We start from the raw sequence: 11706 nt of genomic DNA, 5'->3' as shown, positions 1-11706 counted from the left end.
TGTTGCCGGACCAGAGTATATCATGCATGGTCTTTTTAAAAATCTTAATAAAACAACATTGTGGGCATGCTAATATGGTGCTGGAAGGACTGCCAACGCTTATGGACTGCCCCCAGCACATGCTTAGGTTGGGTTGTTGTAAACACAAACGACACATTTCACTGTACATTATGATGTACATGTGATAATCTGAGTATTACGATTTTACTGCTGATGAAGGTGGGCACTAAGACTAGAAGGGATATAAATGTTCTTCTCCGGTGCAGCATCTAGATGGTGCATGCTGGAAGAAGTCCATAACTGAGTGAACGGGACTGGGCTCAGCATTGATGACTTTCAGTGTCAACCAATCGCTATGAAACTTCACACAGGGCAACTTGGGCAAGGACAGGGGTAAATTCAATGTCATTTACTGACATCCCACCCATGTCTAGCCATCTATCTGGGCACGGATTGCTGGAGAATTTATTTTGATTGAACAGATATGCTAATATCAGTATTATTATTATCAATACACCAACCCTCCAGGCTTGGCAATAAGATACCCAAAAACGTACACCTTACTCCATGTTGAAAGTACAATTCTGCCAGGTAGAGACACGGATTGGAAGTGCCGGAGACTCTTATTTTGAAAGGGATCACGTGCCATCTGTCTGCTGCAATAACAGGCGGTGTATCTAATCACAGATCCTGGGCCGAGAGCAGCGTGCGCTTCATTCCCTCCCCCAGGCGTAGCCGGTCGCGGCGATCGCAGACCATCACACAGTGCGCCGGAGCTTGGCGAGGCTCCCTTCATCACTGTCGAACCCAGTCCACGTGAAAAACTGGACCCGAGCTTTCCTTTGCGGCGGCATGTGACCCTTTCAAGCGGCCTTTCCAGTTTTAAAAAAAAAGAGGATCCCTTCCGAAGGTAAAGTGTTGCTCAGTTTCCATTCTGGGAATTAATTTCTGCTGTATGAACATGCACATACGCACAGACATAAATATGCATAGGAATATAAATCCTTGTCTTAAGTAAGAGCGAATTCACGATTGTAGGTGCATGTTTATAACAGATTCGATGTTACCTATACCCCGTGAAAGGTGGCGACGCCTTTATCCCCCAGGAATTGAAGGATCCGCTCTTTGAAATGAATTCTAGCATTTCCTGTATCGCGGAGTGGGTGTGCCTCCGTCTTATTTTAAAGAAACGGTCGATCGGACCATTTTAAAAGAAATCCAGCATATAATTGTTTCATTATTACAGAAACAAAGCAATGCTCGAGCAAATCCTTTTGAGTGTCTGCTGCTTTTTACAAATGGTGCAGGAGGGTTTTTTTTTTAGGAACGGCACACTAATTAGTGCCATCGCTGAGTGTTAGCACTGATTCCCAGGAGTCCCAAACGTGCATCGAAAGACCCGCACAGGGGTCTCATCCAGAACTTATTATTCCCATTGAGTATGTTCGGAATGGCTGTAAACAGCCGGTCAAAATCAATCAAAGTGATCGGAAACGCCTAGAGTAACCTCCAGTGGGGTGATAACGGATATCGAAACGAATTCAGGAAATTCTGTCAGCCTGTTCTGGTGGGGGTGGCAAAAGGCTTTCTTTTGGGCACCCGTGCCGCCTTACCGCTGCTTTCCTTTATATTGCCCGGGGGGAAAAGAAAGGAAGAGAGGCGGGCGGTGAACGGCCGAAAGGATGACCAGGGACACAAACTGCCGAATGAATGAGGGGCGGTACTGCTTCCTATCTCTTTATCCCCATTCTCCAGACTAAAAAAAGCAGAGATAAATAAGCGCGTGTATATTGATATCAGCATGTATTGTTCGAGTGTGTCTCTCATCTGCACACCGCGATATCACCAATGCCCGTGTGGTCAGCTTGCGTTTATTGGGAGAGGTCAATTAGAGCAAAGAACACTTTTTAACGGATATTCAACCTTCAACCTACTCAATTTGCTTGTAGCTATTAATTATCCAACTACCAAGTAGTTCGTTTAATCCGTTATTCCCAAAGCATAGAATATTATTCCCATCCGCTTGCAATACTTGACCCCGTGCGATCTGCTGTTCCCTAATGATGAATCTGGCCGTGGGTGGAAAGTAACCCCTGATCGTTCTGGACTTCTTGTGGTCCGTTTCTCTTCTGTCTTACAGCGAATTCGCTGCAATCAGCTTTGGAGTGAGTGAGTGAGTGAGTGAGTGAGTGAGTGAGTGAGTGAGTGAGTGAGTGTGTGTGTGTGTGTGTGTGTGTGTGTGTGTGTGTGTGTGTGTGTGTGTGTGTGTGTGTGTGTGTGTGTGTGTGTGTGTGTGTGTGTGTGTGTGGAAAACTTTGTCCATGGTTTCAGGTTCTATTGGTAGATGCTTCGCTTCTTCCATTAGATGCAACTAAGAACCCAAGACCAATACGACTTTCTGTCAATTTCCCATCACAATAGATTGCTGAATATTCTCCGACGTGTCTGGTAAATGAGTAACAGTAAATTGCTCTGGCTGCCTATATTCTGTTGTAGTCATGTTTAAAAATCAGCCAATCCGTTTGTGTTCAGTTAGCAATTCTGACAATATGAGTTTTTTTTGTATCTCATTTATAATTTTAGGAAGCATTAATAATTCCCACATTAGTGTCTTTGAATGAGGAAGGTTGCTAGGTAACCAAGGAATATCAGTGCTTAATTGGATGCCAATTCTTTGCAGCAGTGTCGATATCATAGTAAAACTATTCAGGATCGTGATAAGATATAAATTTAAACACCTAAGCTCTTGAATGGTGTACCGGTATTTTGCCTTATACATCCCTAATGCCGACAACTGTAGTTTTCTGATGGTCACACATAAAAAAGCATAAGCAAACATTGGAATTTCTCCTCATAGTTCCATGTAGATGAACTTTGAGCAATTTGGGCTTAGAATTTCAATAGAAATATTTAGAAGACGGAGTGTAATTTAGGCAAATTCGCCGAACAGACCATTGACCAAGATGGTAGTTGATGCCTACATATTTCCTACTTGCTTCCCACTATTCTTCTAACTGGGACGTTCTTCGTTTTTATTTGAAGTATCAAATATACAAAGGACATTGTTTTGAGCTAATACACTGCCCCATTTACGCTCTGCATGTTCCAGAGCGTGTCATAAATCTAAATATTTCTCACTCTTTGCTATTGGACTTGAAAAGTGGTTACAAATCTTACTCTGGGTAACTGACTAGGGAAAATCTGCAGATGCTGGAGATCCGAGCAGCGCACACAGAGTGCTGGAGGAACTCAGCAGACCAGGCAGCATCTAGGAAAAATAGTACAAATAGTCCTGCCGAAGGGTTTCGGCAGGAAACATTGACTGTACTATTTTTCTAAATGCTGCCTGGCCTGTTGTGTTAATTGTGTTGCTTTTAGCTGTTTTAACATCCGTTATCAGTGTCTAAGAGGCTATTTGTCGGCTGGACAAAATAATTTCAGTATTCCTGAAAGACAACAATTGGTCCAATCCTCACTTTGTGTAAAAAGAGAAAAAATATCAGATCTCTGGCGTAATGTAAATAGAACAGATTACAAAATAACCCCATCTGGATTTGCCTAAATCATTGGAATATATGCTTAAGATTTTTAGATTTCAAAATGAAGGAAAGCTGACTGGGAAATACGCCGAAGAAAGTAGAGCTTTAAAAATCAGAATAATTCTGAATAATTTGAAGTATTCTGGGAGTGTAAGATTATATGCGACATTAAACATGCCAAGCATGCAGTGTTTTACTGTTTAAATGAGCAATGTTATTTCTCATCCTGTTACATAGTTTAAAGAGGACTGGGGCTGCTCCAGATAGGCCCTGCCTTTGGGTGCCGCAGTGACGTTCTATAATTGGTAAACCCGTGGAAATAGATGAACCTTGACTTCTTAAAATGCAGTAAATATAAGACATTGTTAGTGACGGCAGTACGTGGAAAACAAAATCCGCGTGTTTGCCTGCCATTTGGTTTGGGGGTGGGGGGGGGGTGGAAGAGTGACAAAGAAACTGAATTGAAAGCGTAGAGTGCTAAAGATGACAGGAGCTGTGACACGGTTTGAAGGCGGAAAGCAGAGGAAAGATATTCGACCGTAAACCTTAGCCCTAGTTTCAGGTGTTGTCCGACTTATTTTGTGCTTTATTTTGTTTTGGAATACTGCAGCTCCCGCCCGCCCCCTCCGCCTCATTGCATAATTACTGTTTCAGCGATTTGATTATTCGTGAAAATTTTGTCCATTGAGAGAAAGCCCGCAAAACGAAGCGTTGCCCAAGTCGTATCGCGTTGAATGGAAAATAGTTTATTTTTAGTGCTGACAGTGCGGATTTGATACGTGCTGCGCTCCATCGCGTTCTGCTGGGTTGCTCTTACCCGTGGAAGATTCATTAGCAGCACTGCCTCAGACTGAACAGGTCTCCAACCCTTGCTGCAGCATCCTGACGACCCGCACCGAGACGTAGCGTTGAAAATCACTGATGACGATAGTCAGCTCCCTGCTCACACCGAGCTCACTAAACAAACCAGATACGTAACATCGCTGCATGGAGCGTGTCTCTGGTGTCTTTAATATCAGACAGAAACTCCCTCCAGCCCTTTCAGTCAGCAGAAAGCCGACTCCTTCGCTATCGATCCTGCCCATCCTTCCGCCGCGATGGGTTCTCAAGACTGAACGCAGCGCAGCTCGGCATAAACGTTCGGCACTAAATACTCCACGCTGTGGTTTCGCAAGGTAATTGTTTATCTTTTTTAAGCGTCTTTAACACTGGGTAGCGGTGTTCTGACAAGGGCAATAAGATGACTGTGGACCTGCAGTGATTTCTAGTTTTATTTCGATCTGTAGCTTAAGAACCGAAATGATCCCCGAGGTATTCGGAGTCTGTGAGACGAGAGGGTCCTGCACAGAAGCCCCCGTGTCATTTTAACCTTCGAAAGGCGAGCTGTAGCGGAATAGTCCCGTTTAACTGTTCACTGCATATGGTTCATATCTTGTGCTTATGACATTGGATAAACTGGACACTGTTTTTTCTATGCTGTTAAAAGATCGGTTTAGAAATGAGTTGAACGTATATAATATTCTTCCCTTTGACTCCAGGTGACGGTGTGAGCCAACCATCAAGATGCCGGAACAGAGCAATGATTACAGGGTGGTGGTGTTCGGAGCGGGAGGCGTGGGCAAGAGCTCGCTGGTACTCAGGTTTGTCAAAGGGACCTTCCGGGAGAGCTACATCCCCACGATCGAAGACACTTACCGCCAAGTCATCAGTTGTGACAAGAGCATCTGCACTTTACAGATCACTGACACCACGGGGAGTCACCAGTTCCCGGCCATGCAGCGCCTCTCCATCTCCAAAGGGCACGCCTTCATCCTCGTGTACTCCATCACAAGCAAACAGTCTCTGGAAGAACTGAAGCCCATCTACGAACAAGTATGCCAGATCAAGGGAGACGTGGAGAGCATCCCCATCATGCTGGTGGGCAACAAGTGCGACGACACGCTGAGGGAGGTGCAAGCCAGTGACGGCGAGTCCCAGGCCAAGCGGTGGAAGTGCGGCTTCATGGAGACCTCAGCCAAGACTAATCACAACGTGAAGGAGCTCTTCCAGGAACTGCTGAACCTGGAGAAGCGCAGGGCGGTGAGCCTGCAAATCGACGGGAAGAAATCCAAGCAGCAAAAGAGGACAGAGAAACTCAAGGGGAAGTGTGTCGTTATGTGAACTGCCAGCAGCCCGTAGGCAACAGTAATAAAAAAAACTGTGCACCGGTCAGGTTCAACATGAAGAGAAGAAACTGACCCGGCGGCCGTCCGCGGGGCTTTATCTCAAAGACTAAACGTGTTGTCTTTTCTTTTTCATCAAGCCAAAATAAGATTTAAAACATAAATGAAATGTCCCCTTGCGGAACTATTAGGTTGCCCTGATGGAGGAGCCGTGTATTTCTATTAAATAGCCAAGTTTCTTCTTTTAAATGATCCGAATGCAACACGAATATTTATATTTGAGTACAAAGCCACTCACTAATTAAAGCACACTCATTTTGACGTGTTCAATCGCGGTTATTTTTATTTATTAATGCATAGAGACGTATTCACTAACAAAAAGCACCTTATTAATGCAAACATATATTCTAAAATAAGGTCCATGGACGAATATTTTTAAGATCAATGGACAAATAGTTTCAATCAATATAACTGGAAATGTCATAATAATGAACTATTGATTTAAGCTATTTATATAATAGATGCATTAACCTTGCATGACGTTTTAAATAAAACATATCCTAAAATCAGTGCCGATGACGTTTAATCCTGGTGAGTTTCTCTTTACAGCATTTTTTCCCAAATTTATTCTTGAGGGCGAGGATTGGGTTTGTGGGGGTAACAATAAAACTGTAAAGTTACTGAATAGCACAGTGATCATGTACATCTAGTTCATTTTACATAGCGTCACTCAGTCAGTAGATAAATAGCACCATGGATTTTTAAAATACAGGAACCTTCTGTTATCCCTCCAAAGAGGAGGCTTGTGTGTCATTACGTTTTGTAAACTCAATAACAAGAAGGTAGTAATAAGCATGAAGAAAATTTTTTTACATCAAAGGGCAAAAGGCAGTCAATAGTTGATCAAATAATGCCCAATACTTGTTGGAAGAAAGCTGGCCGAAGTTTAAATATATTTAAGCAAAGCATTGATCCGACTGAGGGGATATGATTATGAATTATTTTGTAGAGACGTACTGTTCCATTCGCTCCAAATTGAAATGTATGTTTTTTTTCGGGAGCGACTGCTTGATATAGAAATAAAGCAAATGTATTAATTCTGTTCAGAATCATTGAAATATATTTCATTAATGTTATTTAAATGCCTGTACCTAAGTCATTTGTGCCTACAAGTTTTTACAGTCCTGCGCTGTATATTTCACATTGACAATAAAATAGCTCACTTTGCCACAGGTATAATTGCGTGCGTGTGTTTCTTTTTCAAGGCATGGTTTAATTTCAATGCCAGAGCAATATTCAGAGGATTCGCGAAATCTGACATGAAACGGAAGATACTGAGAATTCTCAACAGATAGGACCATAGTGCAAGTTAATGCTTCTCTGGTCTGTGACCTGAAATCACATCGACAAAATGTTGCAGATAAAATAGGTTAGAACAGCATAATAATAAGTTAAAACTTCGGCTTTGAAGACAGGTTGACTTCCACAAAGACCAAGAGAACCAAAAGAGCAATTCATTGCCTGCAGTAATTCTAGATGTGTCTTTCTGAAAAACGTGAAAAAGACTCATTAATCCGGGATCTTAATTTGGGGCAGTTAGTACTACCACTGTTGTCATTGTCAATAGGGTGTCGGTAGGGGGTCATTCCAGCTGCTGCCCTTTCAATTCAACATACAAGTCAACGAAGGAATCAAATGATTTGGCACCATGGTCTCATGTGACTGACCAGTGACGTTTAGAAGCACGTGATTAAGTGAGGTGACCAGTTGCGTCGGTTCTGATTTTTTCGCGTCGTGTCCTTTGCGGTCGGCAGGAAAGGGGCTCAGTGCCACTGATGAAGGTACTTGAACTGAAGCCTATTATGTAAAGAACGCGCTTAGAGACTTGCAAAAAAAAAAACCTTAAAATCATTATAAATCGCCTTTATTAAATAGGGGTAGTTAGTTTTTAATCCATTTCTTTGTGACCCGTCACGGATTTATGATCGCTACAAATCATAATAGCGATTAGCCTAATTCTTTTTTGATAATATGTGGACGATTCGCCCAAACTCTGACCCCCCCCCCCCCCCCCCCCCCGTCAACGTTCCCCTCCATCTCCTCATATCAATGCTTGGGACTTCTCGGTACCTTCCATGTTTCGGTAATGCTGAAATCAAGCCTTCTGGCAGAGTTGTCTTGAATTTAGGAGGTGCTATAAAGGGTTGGAGTGTTAAAATGTTTGTTGACAATTGCTTTATTTGAAGTGATTTGTTTTACTCATTCACATAATTAATGGAGAGATCGGGACCTACATAAATCCATAAAATAGTGTGGAAACATTCCAGAAATGCTCAAGCTGATGAAGCTATGGTATGCCTGTAAGGTGGTATACAGCTCAAGCAAACATAGAACTCAATAGGTACCTGGAAAATGTGAGGTTCATTCTAAATTTTTTTAAAAAAAGAACCAAACGTTGATGAACTCGTAAATAGATTGGGGTATAGAGGAAAGCAGGATTGGTTACAGACATGCTGGTTCAGCATTATAATTATGAAAATAACCAAATTATTTTAAGATGCTTCCATTTTTGTTTAAGAGATTCATAGGCTGCATAAATGATGATCAGGTGCAATGCAAGTGAAATATTTATCATTGATGACAGCAAGGTAGGAAATTTGTATACATATGACATAAAATTGTGTGATAATATGTAGTGAAAATCAATAAATTGAATAAAAGTCAATAAGAGGATGACACACATATTTCATCATATTTCACTAGATACAGGAGTGGAACCTGGTTTGGTTTCCTGCAGCTGTAGTCCATCCACTTCAAGTGGACAGGTAATACATTCAGAGGTGTGCTTTTGCATACCACTGTTATAACACATAATTATTTGAATTCCTGTTGTCTTCCTGTCAGTTTGAACCAATCTGGTTATTCTTCTCTGACCTCTCTAAATAATAAGGTGTTTTCAGCCGCAGAACTGTTGCTCTCTGGATATTTTTGGTTTTTCGCACTATTCTGTGTAAACTCTAGAGGCCATCATGTGTGAAAACCCCAGATCAGCAGTTCTTCAGATACTCAAACTACCCATTCTGGCACCAGCATTCATTCCATGATCATGTAGCTTCCCCATTTTGATGTTTTCTCTGAACAATGACTGAACCTCAACCATGTGTGGATGGTCGATGCATTGTGTTTTAAGCATTGTGTTGCTGCCACATTATTGGCTGATTAGATATTTGTATGAATGAGCAGATTTCAGGTGACCCTCATAAAGTAGCCATTGAGAGCATATTAGCTTCAGAACCATGCTTAAATGTGCTTGTAAGCATTAAGTGAGTAATTATTGGTGAGACTTGAAAAGCAAAAGATTTGTTTTAAGCTATTTTCACCAAAAGTTTCAAGGCAACGTAATGTTATAAACAAGGGTAAAAAAATACAGGATTGCAGGATATTTAATTGAAAGATAAATCTTTATTTAGTATTAATTCGGTTAAATTGTGTTCAAAACATTTGCAGTTTGTACCTACAATTTCAGAAGACATTGATTGAACTTATTTTAATATCAAAAGTAACAAACATGTTTCTGGGATTTAAGAAGTCTAAAATTTAAATAGAAATCACATTTTATAATCATTTGGAAGATAATTACAAAGGAACAGCATATTCAGGTAAAACAAACATTTACTTTATAATCGAATAAGCAAGCTGTTTCAATTAATTTATGACTGTATAAGTGTATAGTTTATAAAGTACAATAAAAAGATATTTAAAATGTAATCAGCAGACTTCTAGAAAAATATTTAACATCATAAAAACATATGAACAAATTTTGTCCATAATCAGATAACATTAGATAAAGAGTTGAATGCACAATGAGCTTAAAAGTTAATACATTGAGTAGATAAACAGTAGATTATTACAAAAAGAATGATTAACACAGTAAGAGCACAGGACAGCTGAAAGAATATGAAGGCATCATGAAGAATATTTTAGGATAAATTAATAAAAATGAAAATGTGAATGAGTGTTTCCATGGTTGTAGAGGATAGATTCACAAGTAATGGCAAGGAAATAAGCAATTTTGTCTGAGATTTACAATATTATCATGACGTTCAAGGGGGTATCAAAATGATACCAATGAATTTTGTTGAACTGAACTAAGAAACGGCCATGCAAATCCCAGGTCTGTGTGCATCTACACATACTCAAAGTTAAAGAGAAACCAGATGCAAATATTTACATCTAATAGAAAAAGCAGCAATGTAAGAAAACTTACAGTTTTGTTATTTTCTATACTGAAAGGAATGAATGTATATGTTTAAAGAATGAGAGTAGAATTCATGATGGAAATCTAATGGTGAATTGGGAAAAGACACACAGAAACTAGAGATATAATAGTAGTGCCGAATTCGAAAGAGAGGAACTTGCTTGAAATGAACATAATTGTACTGAAAAATAAAGTTTCCTGGAAACATAATTGCAGTATCAGTAAAGTAGAAAGAAAACCTAAAAGATTCAATCTGCAGCATTTGTAGTTTGATTTATTTCAACAAAATATTCAATGTTGTCTCACAGTGCAAGAGGAATGTGTATAAAATCACCATCAATGTTATTCAATAAGAAATACAATCATTTTATGATGAAAGAATGGCAGGTTAACTTTTGAAGGAGTTTAAAGACTCACCAATGCCCTTCTCAGGGAAACAGAATCTATAACTGGTAAGTTTTAATACTTCTAAAGAGGTAAAAATTCTGTGGTAGGAGGGAATGGAATTCTCTTAAGTAATCAATAAAATAGGCGATTTGGGGACTTTAGATGTGGACTTTAGGTCACTTCCAACTGCAAAGTACCACTTTACATATTCGTGCAAAATTTATATGATTGTTTCCCATCCAGTTGGGTTTTATTTTGGTCCATTTTACTCTTTTTTTACCATTCAGTTTCAAATCATACTCCAAGAATTGTTCAAGTAACGTAGGCAGGCACATCCTTGAAACACTGAAAAGCTAAAGATTAATAGTGTGTTTTATTTTACAGATTTTTTTTTCAAGAACTCAACTACCTTTTCAGGTGAATGTGAAAAAAATCTGATTGAATGACTTAAAGTGAAATTTCTTTTCTACTAACACTGCTGAAAGAAAGTTAATCAGCCATTATTTCTTTTGAGTTGGTTGTATTTGCATATTAAATATCAATAAATTTAAGTTTAATTAAGCTTAATTCAACTCCCAGGATTTGGTATTGCTGGGAAAGCTAGCATTTGTTTCCTGCCTCTGATCGCGCCGGAGAAGGAGATTGTGAGCTGCCTTCTTTAGTCACTGCAGCTTTTCTGGTGAAAATGTGCAGTTAGGCAGGCAGTGCCATGACCCTGCAACAGTGAAGGACCAGTGACATATTTACAAACCCAGGTGGTTTGAAACTTACAAAGCCCCTGCTGTCCTTGTCCTAGGTGATAGAAGTTGGAATTTGAAAGGTACTATCAATGTGGCCTGGGTGATTAACTGAAGAGCATTTTGGTGCTTAGGGCAGCTTTGTCATTCCAGTGAAGTAGTCTGCATTGTTCTAGACGGTGGTGAAATGGTTGCAAACTGTTGATGCTGTACTTGTACTTGCTGTACAAGTGAAGCCTGACATTTTGGCTTGTATCTTGTAGGTATTAGAGAAGTCTTGGGATGTAAGGAGTTGAGTAATTTCATGCAGGAGTCCCAGCTTCTAATCTTCTCTAGTAGTCATGCTATTTATGAAGTTGGGGGAACTGAGCTGGTCAGGCAGTATCTCCGGAGAGGAATAAACAATCACAACATGCTGGAGGACTCAGCAGACCAGGCAGCATCTATGGAGAAGAGCAAGCAGTAAACATTTTGGGCTGAGATCTTTCATCAGGACTTCTTTCTTTCCTGATGAGGGGTCTCAGGCCGAAACGTCGACGATTTACTCTTTTCCATTGATGCTGCCTGGCCTGCTAAATTCCTCCAGCATTTGTGTGTGCTGCTTGGATTTCCTGCAACTGCAG

General features: G+C 40.3%; 1 protein-coding gene across 2 annotated transcripts; it reads left to right on the top strand.

Annotated features, from left to right (window-relative positions):
• Window positions 1-674: 674 nt before the first annotated feature.
• Window positions 675-6940, top strand: LOC140741563 (GTP-binding protein Di-Ras2). 2 transcript variants are annotated; one of them, XM_073071869.1, is made up of 2 exons: window positions 675-910; window positions 5078-6940. In XM_073071869.1, the coding sequence occupies exon 2, from the start codon at window positions 5103-5105 to the stop codon at window positions 5697-5699; it is 597 nt and encodes a 198-aa protein (XP_072927970.1). In that variant the 5' UTR covers window positions 675-910; window positions 5078-5102; the 3' UTR covers window positions 5700-6940. The 2 variants fall into 2 exon arrangements, with proteins under 2 accessions (XP_072927970.1, XP_072927974.1); XM_073071873.1 differs by lacking the exon at window positions 675-910 and adding an exon at window positions 3987-4714.
• Window positions 6941-11706: the final 4766 nt, after the last annotated feature.

The sequence above is a fragment of the Hemitrygon akajei genome, chromosome 2 (assembly GCF_048418815.1).
Source record: "Hemitrygon akajei chromosome 2, sHemAka1.3, whole genome shotgun sequence".
Taxonomy (NCBI): domain Eukaryota; kingdom Metazoa; phylum Chordata; class Chondrichthyes; order Myliobatiformes; family Dasyatidae; genus Hemitrygon; species Hemitrygon akajei.
The sequence above is the reverse complement of the archived record's forward strand: the minus strand, read 5'-3'. Positions and strand labels throughout refer to the sequence as shown.

Coding starts and splice junctions, on each gene's coding strand:
- LOC140741563 (XM_073071869.1), top strand. CDS start 5,103: ATGCCGGAACAGAGCAATGATTACAGGGTGGTGGTGTTCGGAGCGGGA.